This window comes from Nelumbo nucifera, chromosome 1, assembly GCF_055504915.1.
Source record: "Nelumbo nucifera cultivar China Antique chromosome 1, China Antique-T2T, whole genome shotgun sequence".
NCBI lineage: Eukaryota > Viridiplantae > Streptophyta > Magnoliopsida > Proteales > Nelumbonaceae > Nelumbo > Nelumbo nucifera.
Window position 1 is genome coordinate 41,250,248 of NC_142649.1, and position 19,155 is coordinate 41,269,402.

General features: G+C 38.3%; 1 protein-coding gene across 1 annotated transcript in view; it reads right to left on the minus strand.

The window, feature by feature from the left end:
• The window catches only part of TEX1 (Transducin/WD40 repeat-like superfamily protein), a 50,753-nt gene extending 33,027 nt beyond the window's left edge, over nt 1–17,726 (minus strand). The window contains exons 1-5 of the mRNA XM_010246521.3: nt 17,517–17,726; nt 17,240–17,335; nt 16,658–16,787; nt 14,910–15,001; nt 14,615–14,683 (exon numbers count right to left, since the gene is read on the minus strand). Coding sequence (XP_010244823.1) covers nt 14,615–14,683; nt 14,910–15,001; nt 16,658–16,787; nt 17,240–17,335; nt 17,517–17,582 — 453 coding nt within the window. The 5' untranslated portion in view covers nt 17,583–17,726. The remainder of the gene's footprint in view (nt 1–14,614; nt 14,684–14,909; nt 15,002–16,657; nt 16,788–17,239; nt 17,336–17,516) is intronic.
• Nucleotides 17,727–19,155: the final 1,429 nt, after the last annotated feature.

The window sequence follows — 19,155 nt, forward strand, 5'->3', positions numbered from 1 at the left end:
CTTAAACTCAGATACAATAGACATTTCACTTTCAATAAGATACACCAGAATGACCAAAATACCCCTGACTCGAGCATTCTAACACTCCCCCTCAAGCTGGAGAGTATATATCATATAGTCCCAGCTTGTTACAAATGTAATCTATTCTTCCCCGAGACAATCCTTTTGTGAAGATATCTGCCCACTGATTTCCTAAGCTCACATGAGATGTAGTTATTACCCCATTTATCACTTTCTCTCTCACAAAGTGACAATCCACCTCAATATGTTTAGTTCTTTCATGGAAGACAGGATTGGATGAGATGTGAACAGCAGCTTGGTTATAACAGTATAGTTTCATGGGTTTGTCAATTGAGAAACCCATCTCCTGTAGTAGGTTCTTCAGCCATACTAGTTCACATGTGGTATGGGCCATAGCCCTGTACTCTGCTTCCGCACTACTTCTTGCCACCACTGTTTGCTTCTTGCTCTTCCAAGTTACAAGATTGCCACCCAGGAAGGTACAATACCCTGTGATTGACCTCCTGTCTGATATAGAGCCAGCCCAATCAGCATCTGTGTACCCTACTATCTCAAGAGGTCCTCCTTTTTGGTATAACAAACCACGACCTGGAGCACCCTTTAGGTACCTAACAATTCTTAGAACAGCTTCCCAATGAGGAACCCGGGGATGTTGCATAAACTGACTCACCACACTCACAACAAATGATATATCTGGTCGGGTAATGGTCAGGTAGTTCAACTTTCCCACCAACCTTCTGTATCTTCCAGGATCATCAAACTCTTCACCTGCATCCACACTTAACTTGGCATTGAGTTCCATAGGAGTCTCTGCTGGTTTAGCACCTAACAACCCTGTTTCTTCAAGTAGATCAAGAACATATTTCCTCTGACATAGGTTGATCCCCTGTTTTGACCTCGCAACTTCTATTCCTAAGAAATACTTTAGCTTCCCCAGATCTTTCGTATTGAAGTGGTCCTGTAAGAATTTTTTCAGCCTGTCAATTCCATTGCTGTCACTTCCAGTTATGACAATATCATCCACATACACGACTAGCAAAATTTTTCCATCTTTCGAGTTATAGCTAAACACGGAATGATCAACCTGACACTGTTTCATCCCAAAGGCCTTCACCACTTCACTGAACCTGCCGAATCATGCACGAGGAGATTGTTTCAGTCCATAGATTGCCTTTTTGAACTTGCACACCTTACCAGCCTCCCCCTGAGCAACAAACCCTGGTGGTTGCTCCATATACACTTCCTCAACAAGATCACCATGTAGGAAGGCATTTTTGATGTCAAGTTGTAGGAAAGGCCAATTACATAGTAGCCAATGAGATCAACACCCGAACTGAACCAATTTTAGCCACAGGAAAGAATGTCTCCATATAGTCCACACCATATAACTGAGAATAGCCCTTGGCCACTAACCGTGCCTTCAATCGTTCCACACTACCATCAGGAAGATGCTTCACTGTATAGACCCATTTACACCCAACAGTGTGCTTACCAGGAGGAAGGGTGGTGAGTTCCCACGTATGATTATGTTGTAGAGCAGAGAGTTCTTCTTCCATGGCTTGTCGCCACCCTGGAGAGGCAAGGGCTTCCTGTACAGTCTTGGGAATGGGAACCGAAGAGAGTAATGATATAAACTTGCAATGGGAAGCAAAAAGGTGAGTAGTGGAAACATAGTCTGAAATGGGATGAGAAGTACAAGTACGTTTACCTTTCCACAAAGCAATAGGGAGATGAAGATCTGAGGGAGAAGGAGCAATAGCAGGATCTGTCGACGGGTGCTGAAGTAGAGGAGGAGCCGGAGCACTTCTACGAGTATACACTTGAGTAATTGGCGACCTCTATGTAGTAACCGGCATATGATGTGCATCTGCAGTAGGAGTGGGAACTACGGGAAGGGGGTCCACAACCGGAACAGGAAGAGGAACCACAGAGGGAGAAGAAGAGACCCCGGCATTGGAGAAAAAAGGAACTAATTCAAAGAATGTGACATCCGGGCACACAAACGATTTATGAAACTTAGGGTTATAACATTTGTACCATTTCTGAGTCCTTGAGTTGCCAAGAAAAATACACTTCGTAGCCCGAGCATCTAGCTTGTCTACTCCAGGCCCCAAGTGCTGAACAAAACAAACACAACCAAAGACTCTTGGGGTGAGAGGAAAGGGAGACAAAGTGGGGAACAACACGGAGAAAGGGGATTGACTTCCAAGGATTGACATGGGCATCCGATTTATCAAAAAACAGGATGTAAGAACAGCATCACTCCAAAAGTGCTTTGGGACATGCATATTGATCATCAAGGACCGAGCAGTTTCAAGAAGATGTCTATTTTTCCGTTCAGCTACACCGTTTTGTCGTGGGGTGTAAGCACAAGAAGTTTGATGAATTATTCCATGATGTTCTAGGTATTGCTAAAATGATGAGGAGATGTATTCTTTGGCATTATCGGAGCGAAGTATTTTCATATTAACACCAAACTGAGTGCGTATTTCAGCATGAAATTTCTGAAAAATAGAGAACAATTCACTACGGTCTTTCATAAGATAGATCCATGTCATCCTTGAAAAGTCATCAACAAAGATTACAAAATACTTAAACCCATTGTATGACACCACTTTAACTGGACCCCATACATCAGAATGAACTAAAGCAAAAGGACTTGAGACACGACTATCAATTCTTGGACTAAATGAGACTCGATAATGTTTTCTAATGATGAAAGATGACTCAAAGAAGGAACTAGCAGTTTCAAAGCCTTGAGAGAGGGATGACCAAGTCTGCAGTGCCATTGGAGAGGAGTAAGAGACGACTGAAAAGCCACTGGAGGGCCACCACCATCAAGGTAATACAAACCACCGACTTCATGCCCTCCACCAATCTTCGTCCCCGTCTTGAGATCCTAAAACACACAAGAAGAATGATAGAAGGTTACAGAACAATTAAGGGACTTGGTTAATCTACTAACAGACAAAAGGTTAAAAGGGAACTTAGGAACATATAAAACAGATGCTAAAGACAATAAGGAGAGATCAACATCACCAACACCACAAATAGGAGATGTAGAACCATTAGCAAGTGTAACTGTCTGAGATGTGGTGGTGCGAGAAAGGGAAGAAAATACATCAGGAGTCCCAGACATATGGTCCGAGGCGCCAGAATCAATGATCCAGGGTGAGGCTTTGGAAGCTAAACAAGTCATACCTGAATGGGCAAGTGTAGTTGTGTTCTGCTGAGATGTTTGAAGGAACTGCTCATATATTGCCCGTGGTACACTCACCGTTTCCTGCCCAGAAGCACAAGTGGGTGTGGAGGGGGTTGGTGCAGTTTGTTGGCTTTCAGTAATTGTGCTACTACTCTTAGATGTAACATGGTTAGCCCAAGTGTTAGGTGGACCACACAAATCATAGCAGAAATTAACTGTGTGCCCCTCTAAGCCACAATGTGTACATTTTCTTTGAGCATTACCCCTTCCTTTTCCACGGCCTCCAGTCCGGCCACTGGCCCGGTTAAACATGTGTCCACCACGGTTGCTTGGAGGGCCACTGCTGCCACCACCACTTCTACTTCCACGACTACTCCCTTTAGTCACTACCAAACCAGATCTATCAGAGAAGGAAGAATGTTCCACTGGCTCAATGGATGTTCTCTTAAAACGGGCAAAAACTTCTTCAAGTGAGGGGAGAGCTGATCCCCCCAATATCTGTGCTCTGACAGGCTCATACTCAGCCTTCAAGCCCACAAGAAACCTAGTCACATCAAGTTGTTCACGTTGCTGTTGTTGGATCTGGACATCTGATGTGAGAGGGTGATACACATTTAGCTCATTGCGGATGTTTCTCAAACTTGCATAATACTCTTCTAAGCTTTGACTTCCTTGCTTCAAATTGAAGTACTCTTGGTATAACTGATATACCCTAGTTGTGTTGTCTTGTCCAGAGTACAACTTTTTAGCATGATCCCAGATCTCTTTGGCTGTATCTAGGAACATGAAGTTCACACTAATCTTTGGTTCCATGCTGTTCCAAAGCCATGTCATTATCTATGCATCATCTTGTTCCCAATCACTGAACCCAGGAGAATCAGAGGAAGGTTTCTCTTCCCTCACATGTTTTACTTTCCTCTTGGCCTTCAAGAACACCTCCACAGATTTTGCCCATGGTATATAGTTCTCACCATTCAACTTGATGGATGTCATTTGAACACTTAGATAATCTGAAGAGAGCATGATGCCTATTTTGTTGTCATTCCCAACTACAGTTGAAACCATCTCAATTATGTCTCCTCTGAATATACACCACAATCTCACACTTGTCACAAGACTTATCTCACTTACAATACCACCAACCCACTTTCTTCAACTGCACATTACACACTACACTCTAAAGCTGAAATCATTCAGTCAACACATCAAACACTTGGACTGCACACTGCAGGACCATTTACCACCAACACACCACTACTGAAATTACTCAGTCATTTCATCGAACACTTGTTCTGCAAACTGCAGAACTTACACACAAGGTCTAGGGGTTCACTTTTAAGCATTTAAAAACATAGATATGCCAGCCACCACAACACAATCAACACCACATCACTGCTGTCGTGGACATCAGCAGTCTACCACTCTTCTTTCAGCACACATGTGAGCAAGAAAACACAAAAAAAACATGACTGATATGAGTATCAGTTTCACCCAGCACCACAACAACTAACTTTCGATGCACACAAAAAAAATCAGCATTCACAGTCCATTTCTGAACACACGACAGCAGTGTCCATACCTGTATACGACCAGCCCTCTTCGTACACTGAATAGAGGGTCTAGTATACCACTTCAACGACCACCACAGCACCGGCTAGAGGCATTCTCACCTCCAAACCCTCAAAACGACAACTCCTTTTCAGCCCTTTATCGAGTCTTCAATCAGATCAACTGTAGGATGAAGAAACCTACTGTGAAGCTGGCGGCGAACCCAGGAAGAAGACAGCAACAAGAAAAAAACGAACACCAGACCTTAATGCTCTGATACCATGTGAATAAACCCTAGTTGTTTCTAGGTCAAAGTAGAGAAGAAGAAAGAAGAAAGAAAAGAGAAAGAAGAAGAAGAAGAAGGAGAGGAGAAAAGTATTCGGCCAGACTAGAAGAGAGGATGTACAAACTTTTCTCTCCTAGCCGACCCACTTGACTTTTATTCATGAAAAACTTGAGTTACAAGAAAGACAATTTTGTCCCTCATAGAAGATGGGACACATAACTTAAACTTAGATACAATAGACATTTCACTTTCAATAAGATACACCAGAATGACCAAAATACCCCTGACTCGAGCATTCTAACAGATTCTATTTCATGCAACATTGTTACTATGAATGTTACACGCATATAGATTGGAAGGCCTTGGTTGTATGGCAGGATTAGGGATATCTACCATTGCGGAAGGGAGAACACCTATCACTTCTTATTTAATGGGAAGCGAGTTGTTATGAAGCCAATGTCGCTAGAAGCTATTAAAAGGCATCATAGTTTTCAAGAGAGCGCTTAGTCGCCTAGTCATCTTGGTGTCACTTAGGGCCTGTTCGTTTCCTCTTAACTCTTATATCTTAAGAGGAATCTTTTAACTTTAAGAGAAAAATGGGTGTTCGTTTGTTCTTATCTCTTATTTCTTAAAGTGCAATCATACAACTTTTTCTTTTCCAATGATACCCAAAAAGACAAACAAAAACTCTCATATATAGGGTCAAAATGGATATTTGATCATTTTTAGAATTCAAAATTCAAAACAACATTCTCTGAATTCAGAGTTCAGAGGAAAGAAAAATTCACCAATACCAATATACCTCTTAATGTAATTATTGCGCTTCAAGATGTCAGACTTCAGAACAAACGAACAGGTCCTTAATGTTCAAAAAAGGACAGAAAAATAAGGGGTTAAGCCCCTGTTTTTTTCATAGAAATATTAGTAAAACAAGGGGCATAGCCCCTGTTCTTGTCATAGAAAAAATAAAGAATGAATAAAATCATTAGAAATGATGAAGAAAAAGTGGAGCCCTTGTTTTTGTCCTAGAAGAAGAAGAAAAAGAAGGGGCAGAGACCCTATTTTTGTTCCAGGGGTGGAGCTGAGTCTCTGTTTTTGCTCCAGAAGAAAAGAAGGGGCGGAGCCCCTGTTTTGTTCGAAAAAAGAAGAAAAGAAAAGATGGGTGGAGCCCTTGTTTTTGTTTGAACAAAAGAAAAGAAGAAAGGGTGGAGCAAAAGAAGAGGAAGGAGTGGAGCATACCTTCTATTATTGTTGATTTTTGTTGTCTCTTCAAAGGCAAACCAAACCGAAGTACGATTCAGTTAACCGAACCGTGACTATTTTTTAAAATCGAACTGAACCATTTGATTTATTAAAAATGCAAACCAAACCGAACTGAATCAAGCAATTAACCGGTTCATCAATTAACCAATTAACCGGTTAACCGATCTATAGTTTTTTGGTTTTTATTATGTTAATAATTTCATTCAAAATATAAAGATAAAAACAAAATGTTTTCCCTTCTGTGCTAAGAACATTGCTATAGATCTTTGTTTTTCAAATCACAAACAAAAGGAATGAATAGAACAAAACAAAAAACGATAACATTTAACCTAACATATGCTAGGTGTTCAGGAAGGAAAAAGAAAGAAAGGGAAAGCATCAAGATTAGAGAAGAGAAAGTCAGAGAGACGAGGATGGGGAACAATAAAGAGATGAGAGGAAGATGGTCGATCAGGCAAAACCAAAGAGAATAAAGATGGAATAGTATTACCTTTTTAGACTAACTAGTTATTACCTATTAGATATATTTATTACTTATGAAATGTGTTGACAGCTATAAGCCTATAACAAATAGACTTCAAGTACATTTTGAAGTTTGAATGGATGTATCCACAGATATGAGTGTAGATTGTTTAGGTATGACACTAACATGCTATTTAAATCCATGTATTGGCTCTTTGAACCTTGTGCAGGAATAGGCTTTGAAAGTATTGGTAAAACTAAAATATATACATACTATAATGTATATTAGTCGGCTCGATTAATCACTGGTTTTTCTTATAGGTTAAGTGAAACCTAACCAAAAACCGAATTAAAAAAAAAAAAAAAAAAACTCAAACCAAAACCAAAACCAAACCGTCCAGTTCGGTTAACCGCAATTTTCTGGTTCGGTTTCTCAGTTTCGATCAGTTTTCCAGCTTTTTATGATCACCCCTACTTCAAACAACGAATAGCTATCAGAGAACCCTAAGGAAAAAAGAAACTAATAAAAATATATTATTTTATGAAGAATGAAAGAAATAAAAAGAATGATTCAGTGTATCTTACTTTATCTTAATATTATAAGCTCAAAATATAAAAAATATTAAAAAAAAAAAAAACTTGAAGAACTTATATTTAAGTGTTGTGGCGTTTGGGCGAGACAAGCCCCAAAAAGCACCTAGATGCCGAGGCATCACCTTGACAACTATGAAAGGCATTCTAGGCCACCACAAAAGGAAACTACAGCCCAAAGCCCGTTGCTGAATCTATGAAAAAACCATTACATTTGCTCTCTGAAAAAGAGTCTGAAGTAGAAAGCAAGGAGACAGGAGTTGTATATGTTGTAATATCCAATGAGGTAAAATAACCAAAATGATTCAGTGTATCTTACTTATCTTAATATTATAAGCTCAAAATATAAAAAACTTAAAGAACTTATATTTTATGAAAGATGGTATTTGGGCGAGGCAAGCCCCAAAAAGCACCTAGACGCCTAGGCACCTGCCCAGGCGTCGCCTTGACAACCATGCAAGGCATGCTAGGCCACCTCAAAAAGAGACTACAGCCCAAAAGCTCGTTGCTGAATCTAAGAAAAAACCACTACATTTGCTCTCTGAAAAAGAGTTTGGAGTAGAAAGCAAAGAGACAGGAATTGTATATGTTGTAATATCCAAGGAGGTAAAATAATCAAATGTTGTTCCACCTGCTAAAATGCACAAAGAAGTTGTCCAAATGTTGGATGAGTTTTAGATTGACACCAGAAGAGCTACCTAACGAGTTACCTCACATGAGAGACATTTAACATGCTATTAATTTGCAACCAGGATCACAATTACCCAAATTACCAACCTATCATATTAATCCTACAGAGCATGTAGAACTTAAACAACAAGTTGATGACTTCCTAAAGAAAGGCTTTATTAGAGAAAACCTTAGTCCATGTTTTGTCCAGCTCTTGTCACTTCAAAGAAAGATGGTTCTTGGCGCATGTGTTGGTAGTAAGGCAATCAACAAGGTTACTATCAAGTAGAGGTTCCCAAATCCTAGACTCGATAACATGCTTGATATGATGGTCAAGGCAACCATTTTTTCTAAGATTGATCTAGGAGTGGCTATCATCAAATATGAATTAGGCTTGGTCATTGGTGACAAGTGGAAGACAGCATTTAAGACAATGATGATGACTCAAGTACTTCAATCCTTCATTGGTTGTTTCCTAGTTGTTTATTTTGATGATATTCTTATATATAGTCATAGTCCAAAAGAGCACACTGATCATCTATATCAAGTGATAAATGTTTTACACCAAAAGAAACTCTACAGCAACTAAAAAAATCATGACATCCAAAGTTATATTTTTAGGACATATTGTTTCTATTGAAGGTTAAGTGTTGATCCAGAGAAGATAAAAGCTATCTTAGAATGGCCCACCCTTCCTACCAATCTTCAAGAGATTAAGAGTTTTCATGACCTAGCAACCTTTTATAGGACATTTATTAAGGGTTTCAACAATATCATGGTTCCAATTACCAATACAATGAAAAAAGGTAAATTTAATTGGACCAAGGCAGTAATAATAGCATTTCAGATTATAAAGAAGAAAATGATAAAAGACACCTATTTTACAACTTCCAAACTTCTCCAAAGTCTTTGAAATGGCATGTATTCATAGGAATTGGAGTTCTCGTGTGGATAGGCAATCCCATTGCATTTCATAGAGAGAAACTAAATGAAACCAAGTAAAAAATATTCACCTTATGACAAGGAATTATATGCAATAGTGCAAGTTCTACAACATTGGTGACACTACTTAATATCCAAGGAATATATGCTCTTTTCCAATCATGAAGCGTTAAAGTACTTGAATTCTCAAAAGAAGATAAACCATAGACATGGGAAGTGGGTGTCGTTTCTACAAGAATACACCTTTGTCTTAAGCACCAAACTAGGAATGAGAATATGGTGGCAAATGCACCAAGTAAGGTGGCTTACATTGATTTTGCTCAATTAAAGCAAGACTATGTTGGTTGCGAGGATGTCAACACCATTTATGCTATTTACAACTTGGAAAGCAAGATGAGTATCCTTCATTTTCACTACATAATGGCTATGTAGCAAGTCATTCTCATAGAGATAAGCCCAGCCCCATTGTTATGGTAGATAATAGGTTTTATTGGCCTAGCTTGAAGAATGATGTTGCTCATATAATAAAGCAATGTAGGACATGCCAACTTGCTAAAGGATAAAAGCAAAACACTAGGCTATATACACCCCTGCCCATTCCTCATGAACCATGGTAGGATTTGTACATGGATTTTGTCCTTGGGTTGCCGAAGACTACTAGGGGTTACAATTGAAAGGATGAGAGATCCATCGTATGGACGCCCAAATCTTGCGGAATAAGGTGAGCGAATTTCAAAAATCTCTCCCTTCAGTTGGGAATCGCATTCCCTATTTTAGAAAAAACATATTTTTCAATGATCAATCTTGAACCATGAATCGAACCAGATCTGAACAAAAGCAATAGGAGAGTATTATACCTGATACAGAGAAATAATATCTCCCAACGAAGATGTTCACGCCCAAGGAATGATCCAAAGACTGCTCCCACTGAAGATAACGCAATGTAGGATGGAGCAGAATCAGCAGTGTTCTCTCCAAGAACCTAATCCTTCACAAGAAATAGCAGGATGGCATGTGAGCACAGCTTCCTATCAGTCCCTTCACAAGGAACTGATATCAAGATCGAATCTTGATTTCTCCCACTGAACTGGAGGTCAAACTGACAGGTGAGGCGGCGGCAGGAAGGAGACGGCAAGAGAGAATTTTCACAGGTGTGCTGAATTCTCTCTTCTGTGTTTTCAGCTCTGAAGACAAGTGAAGGACTTGTGTTGTGTGTCTAAAGGCTGCCGCCCCTCCTCCTTTTATAGCCTTAAAGGGATCAGCTCCTAATCCCATTATGAGTTGCTGATCCAAATCATATTTGGATCAGACTTCCCTTTAAGTGATAAGGGTAAACTCTTATCTTATCTGCAGATTGGATCAGCCTTCTCCTAGTCTCATTAGGAGGTTTCCAAATCTGAATCACATTCAAATCTAGACTCTCTGAGTGGATAGGGTTAATACCCAATCCTATCTGCTAATCCAATCTCAGAATTCGCCCCTTATTTAACTGATTAAATTAGCCCAGTTCGAAATGGGCTTTAGGCCCATTAAGGTTATGTGCTCGCTTAGCCTTCCTAACAGCTGCCCAGTTGGGCTTCCTTGTATGGCATGGGACCCAAACATTGATCTACACATCAACCACATGGGTTCAGTCCAGCCTTTGTTACAAGGCCTGGCTGAATACACTGTTATGGGCAGTGCACCCCTGAAACCCATCACATGGGCTCTATGAGCCCAACACTTACCCTAAGTGGTCCCTGGGCCAAGCCACCTTGTAACACCCAGGGACTGTGGGCAGATGCAAGATTAGCCCATCAGGTATTACCCCCAATGGTCTTACACTAAAACCCTCAACCCATAATGATCAAACATTGCCCGACAAGGGAGGACCTCTCCCTCGACTGCAAGAAACAGTGTTGCACTCTCTTCTTATATGGATCCTGGGAATTAAAACCTTTTGCAAGCATTTGGAAACCATAATATACATACTTTTATATCTCATATAAAATATAATTTGCAAAACAAATCTCAACGATTGAAATCGGCTGCCGGCAGTCTTGGTTTCCATCAGAGAGAGTGCATCCCCGATCATTACCTTTGTCCGACAAAGGGGTTGATCCTGTCACTATGATCATCCACTCAGATGAATTCTCAAACTGTCCCAACATACTCAGGTTTTGACCCCCGCTAAGGATCTCACTGATTAATACATCAAAGACAGCCCAATCCGACACCTAGTGCAGTATCATAATCGAGTCTAGGGGTCGGGTGTAACTTTCCAGTTTTGCTCATTAATCTCCAAGGTCCAAGGCAATACTGGAAATTTGGTCCGGTTCAAAGATTCAATTAATCCTACACTGCATGTGCCTTGGGTCTCACCCTGGCGTCTGAGACAGGCCACCCCAACATTTGGCAGCACACCAGTGTCAGCCTTGGCAGGATAAATCTCCCTAGACTTATCCAACGGCTGTGAACATTCTAAACTAACACGAGTCTCATAAGTGTCCAGTTTAAGGGTATTACACAGAAACACACCACAGGAACATGAATCAAATATGTACTTTATTCATTTACAATAAATCCATAATGTACATCATTCTGATTGGAGCTAAGGGCATACAACTGTCTAACAACAATATAATCTATGTTGTGGTGGATTGTTTCTCAAAGATGGCTCATTTCTTACCATGCATCAAGACACATAATGCTTCACATATTACTACTATATTCTTTAAAGAAGTAGCTCAATTTTAATGGAGTGATTGCTACTATTGTATCAGATTAGCATACCAAGTTTATGAGTTATTTTTGGAAGACACTTTGGAAACTACTCAATACTCAAATGAAGTTCTCTACATTGTTTCTCCCCCAAATAGATGGTCAAACTGAGGTAGTCAATAGAAGCTTGGGAGATCTTTTATGGTGTTTGGTTGGTGATGATACTTCCAAGTGGGATTTAGTGTTGCCAACAGTTGAGTTTGCTTATAACAGCTCAGTGAATAGATTCATAAAAAGAATTCCACATAAAGTGGAAACTAGTTCAGCCTAAGCAGCCAATTGATTTATTTACTTTACCGCCAGATGCGCATACCGGTATTAAAGCAGAAGTATTTGCTAGGCTCATCAAAGAGATACAACATGATGTTAGGAGAAAAATTGCATTGAGCAATGATTTGTACAAGACTAGAATTGATACTCATTGACGGTTGACAAATTATCAAGAGGGAGACATGGTTATGGTACATATACGGCTATAGCGGTTTCCTAAAAGTATGTACAAGAAGTTCCACTCCAAGAGCTCATGTCCTCACAAAATCATCAAGAAGATAAGTAGCCTATGTTCTAGAGTTTCCAAATGGCATGAGAATTAATCCTATTTTCAATGTTGAGGACTTGATTTCTTACCACAGACATGTGTTTTCTTTTAAGGCTACTATACCTAACTTACCAACTATTGCAATTACAAATAACGTTCTAGAGGATGTTTTATATGAGGAGATAATATCTACTGCTACAGGAGGGTATCAGAAATTCCTTGTCAAGTGGAAAGGCAAGCTTATGTCTGAGTGTTTTTAGATCATTGTTGAAGTCTTTCATCATATCAACCCATATCTTTATGAAAGATACCATACTTTTAACTCAAGGTCAAGTTCTTTGAAGTCGGGGAGAGACGATAGGGATCAATCAGCACTCTTAAAGACTTATTCTAGAAAGAAGAAAGCCTAACAACAGGTCCTAATATGTAATGATGGTAGGGATTTGGACTGAATTGGACACCAAGGGTGTTTTTGTCATTTTACAATTTTCTGTGGGGTCCAATGATAGGGTTTGATTTGCCTAGTTACAGTTTGTCTATGTTTAAAGTTTCAAACTCATTGAATAAGTAGGATTAGAGTTATTGAGTCTAACCATTTGACTCCAAGGATTATTATGAGTTTAGAGTATGTAAATATGCATGTATATTTTACACCGTGATCAATGAATTTTATTGAGTTTTCTTGAGCTTATGCTAATTATGGTGAGTGACTCCCATACCCTAGAGTGATTCTAGGCACCCCATGAGTGATTCCAAATATTCTCTCTCTATTTCCTTTCTTATTACTTCAAGAAGCCATTACAGCCCACAACTAGGGGTGATCATGATTCATGAAAAACCAAAAAAACATAACCAAACCGATGAGACCAAACCGAAAATTCTGGTTAACTGAATCGATCGGTTCAGTTTTGGTTCAGTATTTTCGAAAAACCAAAGTAAGTAGGATTAGAGTTATTGAGTCTAACCATTTGACTCCAAGGATTATTATGAGTTTAGAGTATGTAAATATGCATGTATATTTTACACCGTGATCAATGAATTTTATTGAGTTTTCTTGAGCTTATGCTAATTATGGTGAGTGACTCCCATACCCTAGAGTGATTCTAGGCACCCCATGAGTGATTCCAAATATTCTCTCTCTATTTCCTTTCTTATTACTTCAAGAAGCCATTACAGCCCACAACTAGGGGTGATCATGATTCATGAAAAACCAAAAAAACATAACCAAACCGATGAGACCAAACCGAAAATTCTGGTTAACTGAATCGATCGGTTCAGTTTTGGTTCAGTATTTTCGAAAAACCAAAGGTAGCGGTTTGGTTTCAGTTAACTAATACAAAAACCGACGGTTAACCAAACCGGCCAATATACATAAATTTTTATATTATACATTTATGTATATTATATATTTTTCATATATTTTATATTTTTATATATTATAAATGTATATATATGCATTATATATTATAATATATATTTATAATATAAAATACATTATTTATTATTTATAATATAACATTTTATATGTAATATAAAAAATATAAAACACATTATTTATATATGCATTATTTATATATGTAATATAATATAAAATATATCTTAGATTTTATAAAATATAAAATACATTATTTATTTATAATATAAAATATATTATGTATGTAATATAATATAAAATGTTATATTATAAATAATAAATAATGTATTTTATATTATAAATACATATTATAATATATAATGCATATATATACATTTATAATATATAAATAATATAAAATACATGAAAAATATATAATATAAAAATTTATGTATATTGGCCGGTTTTTTATAATATGATATAATCCATATAAAAATTTATGATATAATATTTTATACTTATTATATATAATATGATGAAATCAAAAAACCAAAACAACGACGAAGCAAACCGATCAACCAGTTAACCAATCAGCTTTGGTTTGGTTTCGATCACCGGTTTTCCAAAAACTGGTACTACCAGTTCGGCTTAGAAAAAAAGGCCCACAATTTGATCAACCGAACCGTGAGCACCCCTACCCACAACAGCCATAAATTTTCTATCATAGAAGGCCATTCCACATTCTCTAAGGACTGAAATTGGGCAGGTCATACATCATGGGCTTAATTGTATACTTTACTACCACTAGGGTATATATTATAAATAATAAAGAGGGTTCTGCCAGCCCATCTTTTTGAGCTTTAAACCTTTCTTCTCTTCTCTCCCTTGTTCTTAATTATTCTCTCTCTTCTTTATTGTTACTGCACTATAGTAAACATACCAAGTAGGCATATACTTAAAGACCCAAGAAAGAATTACCTCATAACTGAACTTGCGTTTGTGAATGGGCTTAAATTTTCGAACATCCAGTATTGTTAGCTCATCATCCTACATAAAATAGAACAGTTGTAGCAAATAGAAAGCCATAAGCCAACTCTGGTGACATCTGGTAATATCTAAGACAAGCATTAGCAAGAATTTTAGTCCCAATAGAATTAACAAGTTCATAAGAAGTCTAAACTAAAGGAAAGATGTGACTAAGGTGCCTTAAGTAAGCATTCAATATTATAATGAAATTTGAAATAATACAAGCTTTGGGGACTAAGAAATATACCCTGTTCCCAACAGCTATGTGTGTCCCATCAGGTTTGTATGTGATGTTGATATTTTCACCACTTAGTTCAACCTGCTGAGAGCATTTTCCACCTAAAGAAATCAAATGTTAATAAACAAGATATTTCAACATATAACAGAGACAGAAGGAAGCAGTAAAGCATCATAACAATAAAAGTATAAGAGCTTAGAAACAAAAGAATGATTCCTGTTTTAATCTATCAGTTAGTTGAAGGGCAGCCCAGTGCACAAGGCTCCTGCCAATGTGGGGTCCGGGGAGGGATAGATGTACACAGCCTTACCCCTGCAAATACATAGAGAGGCTGCTGTTTCCAATATTTGAACCCTGGTCATCCTGGTCGCAATGTTAGTCTTGCAGGTAACAAGAAATGCAGAAACCATTTCCACTAGATATAACATGGGAAGCAACTGCCAAGAAGAATCCACAAATTTGACTGGATACGAATAATGGACATTTTAAGAGAAAAACTGTGGTAAATATCTTTTACTGTCCACATGAATGATGAATCAACTAAAAATCCAATGACCCTTTGCTAGCCTCTTTTTTTATGAAGAAGAAATGCTTTTTCATGGCAGACTATCAATTTCTCGTTGGTTGAGCCCTATGTTCAAGTTCAACAATTTAAAAATAAGACAGCAACCATGACCAGTTATTTACAATCTTTTCTTTTTCTTCTTTTTGATTAGAACACAATGAAGGGAATTTATTAAAAAAAAAAATGATGAGAGATTCCTGCTACTAAATATGGCTGGCAAATTTATGCATTATGCAATCTCCATTTCAGAGTTGCACCAAAGCATCAGTGGCTAGAGAACCCCATACAAGTTATGGTATTCCCGTCCCTTTGGCAAGTGAGTATTAACATTGGTTGATCTACTACACACATGAATGAGCTGCTCAAAGAAAAGGCTAAGTATCCGCAAGGTTCAGAATATCAATACAGGCCGATACGCCAGATGGGGCGTATTGGCCTAGCCTTTATTTTTCTTTTAGTTTTTTTCTCTCAAACTGGTTCAGGGGAGTCAGTTTAAGGCCCGTCTACCCCCTGAAATGTGTAGGACCCCCAAACACTATGTATAGGGGCCCTAATACGATACGTATCGGCCGATACGCGCTGTTATGTTGCGATATTTCAATCCTTGAGTATCCGTCTGAATGGCCAGTTATTTAACAATGTAGCAGGCTTGAACTTCAATGACCCTGATTCAGTTGCAAATAATTTTCTTTATCTTAAATGTGAGATCCATGATTCATGAGAGTTTCACAAAAAAGTTCTAATGCCAGCAACACCAGTGAAAACAAGTGATCTGTTGCAGGTTGAAGGCTCTAGAAGAGCTAGGGCAGACAAAAAAAGAACATGGGCTAAAATAGTAAAAAACGGCTTGAAAGCCCATAATTTAACAACGGATATGGCACTGAACATAATGGAATGGCAGAACAGGATTCATGTAACCAACCCTATATACTTGGGACAAGGCTTAATTGAGTAGAGTGGGTATCTGTGAGATGGTGTCCAATTTTCAGTTATCCACAAGAAAGCATAAAAGCAACAGGTTTGTTTACCACTATTGTAAATAGACACAACACTTGCAATTCTCCAGAGGAAATGAACAACAATACTCAGCTCAACTAGCATTCCCTCCCTAACTTTTTTTACTTATTTTGTGTGTGTGTGTGTGTGATGTGCAGCACTAGTATGGCCACCATTTTCAAAATTTATCACTTACTACGGGCATCCCACAGGCGGACAGTCTTATCACCCGATGCAGTTGCAATTAAGTCAGCATGTTTTGGATCCCAGCATAGCTGGTCCACACTATCTGTGTGTCCCTTCAACTCTACGTCTTTAACCTTGCCCTGCAACAAGTTTCACGAAGCAAAATATCAGTGAAAAGATGAAGATATACATGAGAGAGAGAGTGTGTGTGTGTGATCTTTCCTTACAAGAAAAAATTTTAAAAGGGCAAAAATTGTAGAGAACTATCTCAATTAGATCTCAAATAGTTGTTTTGCATGCCCGACTGAATCCCCCGCCGAGTTCTGAATCATGCCAAATTCTTAATTGATTTCGCAAATAGCATAGCAAAAACTAAGCAAGCGTACATCTATATCGTACCAAAAATGTAGCTAAGCATGATCTTAAGTATCCAACTAGATTGATGGTTATGTGCTGCTATACCCAAATAGACATCGTTGCTACTAACAAGGAAAACCACAGATTAATTTATAGCAATGGGGAAATAAAGTGGGGAAAGTCCAGGAGCCTCAAATGATCTGAGAACATGAGGCTATAGATAAAAGAAGCTTACATGTCCATGCGACTCGATGTGCCAGACTCTAGCTGTTTGATCAACAGAACCAGATGCCAATTTCGTGCCTGTGCAATTCCAAGCCACCGAATGCACCTTTTGAGCAGAAGACGAACCACTCGTTAATTTCTAATAAGGGATGTAAAATAAAACCAGGAATTCTACAACCCCATTAGTGGGAACATAAACCTAGGATTTCTGCAACATAGAGTGGAGTTCATAACAAACATCTGAAGGTGTTTGTATGATTGAGGGAGAGGGGCGGATGAGGGAATACCTTCTTCTTGTGACCTTGATATTCTCTGCTGTGAAGATTTTTGAATGGTATAGTGGTGTCCTCCATCTCTGCAACCTTTCGTTAATGAAAGGAATAATGGGGGAACGCCTAATTCAGAAGGAAACGCCGCTTTTTTCAGCAGCGGGAAAGTATTGGGGCATTAGCTAGCCGGTTCGCTGGATCGGGCAGTTATGGATATCGGATGGTATCCGAACACAGGATCCTAACAACCAGTCACAATTAAATGGGTTCAGTGCTAACCAGGACTCCGGATCTCCTGCCCACGTGATACTATAGCTGTATATTGGGAACATCTACGCATGAATGTTAACATGTAGATGCTGAAGATGTTCCGAAGCTGCAGTGTTATGTGGGTAGAGTGTATAGGATTTTTGTGGGCAGAAGATCCGAGCTCTCTTACAAGACCGTGGGAACGGTTACAGCGATACAAAGATGCAATACGCTCTTTTAAGGGTCAAATCCGATTTCAGTCACAATCGTCTCAGCCATGCATGGAGAACATCTCCCTTAGTTGTCCTCAATGGCGAGGTATTTCCAGTGTACAGCCGCAATGGTTGTTGGCATCCTGTTGGGGGATTAGATTCGGTCTTGTCGTTATGCGGGTGTTGTCTGCATCCATGTCACTCCGTCATGAACCAGATCATATTGGTGCCCCACCGTGTATTGGGAATATCTCCTAATGACAAGTTCGGAAGATGTTCCCAATACACATTAAGATGTGCATATGAGCCTATGTAGTGCGTTGCTTTTGGGGCACAGATATAAACTCCACATGAACAATTATCAAAAGTTGTAGATGTTTCTCATTCAAAGTTCAAACCTTCAAATAATCACCTTTCTTACCCTTTTCTTAGGTTTGATCATATCCTCTTAATTCTTATTTCTTAAGAATAATCTTTTAACTTTAAGAGAAAAATGGTAGTCCATTTCCTCTTATCTCTTAAAATGTAACTATACAACTTTTTGTTTTTCAATAATACCCCAAAAAAATAAACAAAAATCCTCATACATAGGGTTAAAATAGATTTTGATAATTTTCAGAATTCAGAATTTAGAACAACGTTCTCTGCATTCAAAGTTTAAAAGAAAAAAAAGTTCATCAATACCAATATAACTCTTACTGTAATTATTGTACTTTCAGATGTTAGACTTCAGTGCAAACGAATAAACCCTTAGTGAGATGCACCAAAAATACCCTCATGCATGGGGTTGGCCTACCAAATACCTCGCTTCCCAAACCCGATGGACTTGGATGGAAATTGAATTCTTGGAGATGGGTATTGATAATGAAACTAGATGGGAGATGTTGGGGAGTAAATTTCTATTTCTTGCCCCACCCCAACCCAACCCAACTATATATAGTGGGAACATGTGCGATGTACGAGGTGGTATTAAGTAGATCTTTTATACTATCTCTTATGATTTTTTTTTAACTTTTAATGACTAATTATAACTTTTCAAATAAAGATAATTATTGGGTAATTCTTGGTAATTATTGTAATGTATTTGGGTTTACATTATGTGATAACCACAGGTAATTATCATCATAATTTATACTACTTTTTGGATAAATTCTTTTAATTTATTTTTGATAATTTTTATGGTTATATTATTTGAC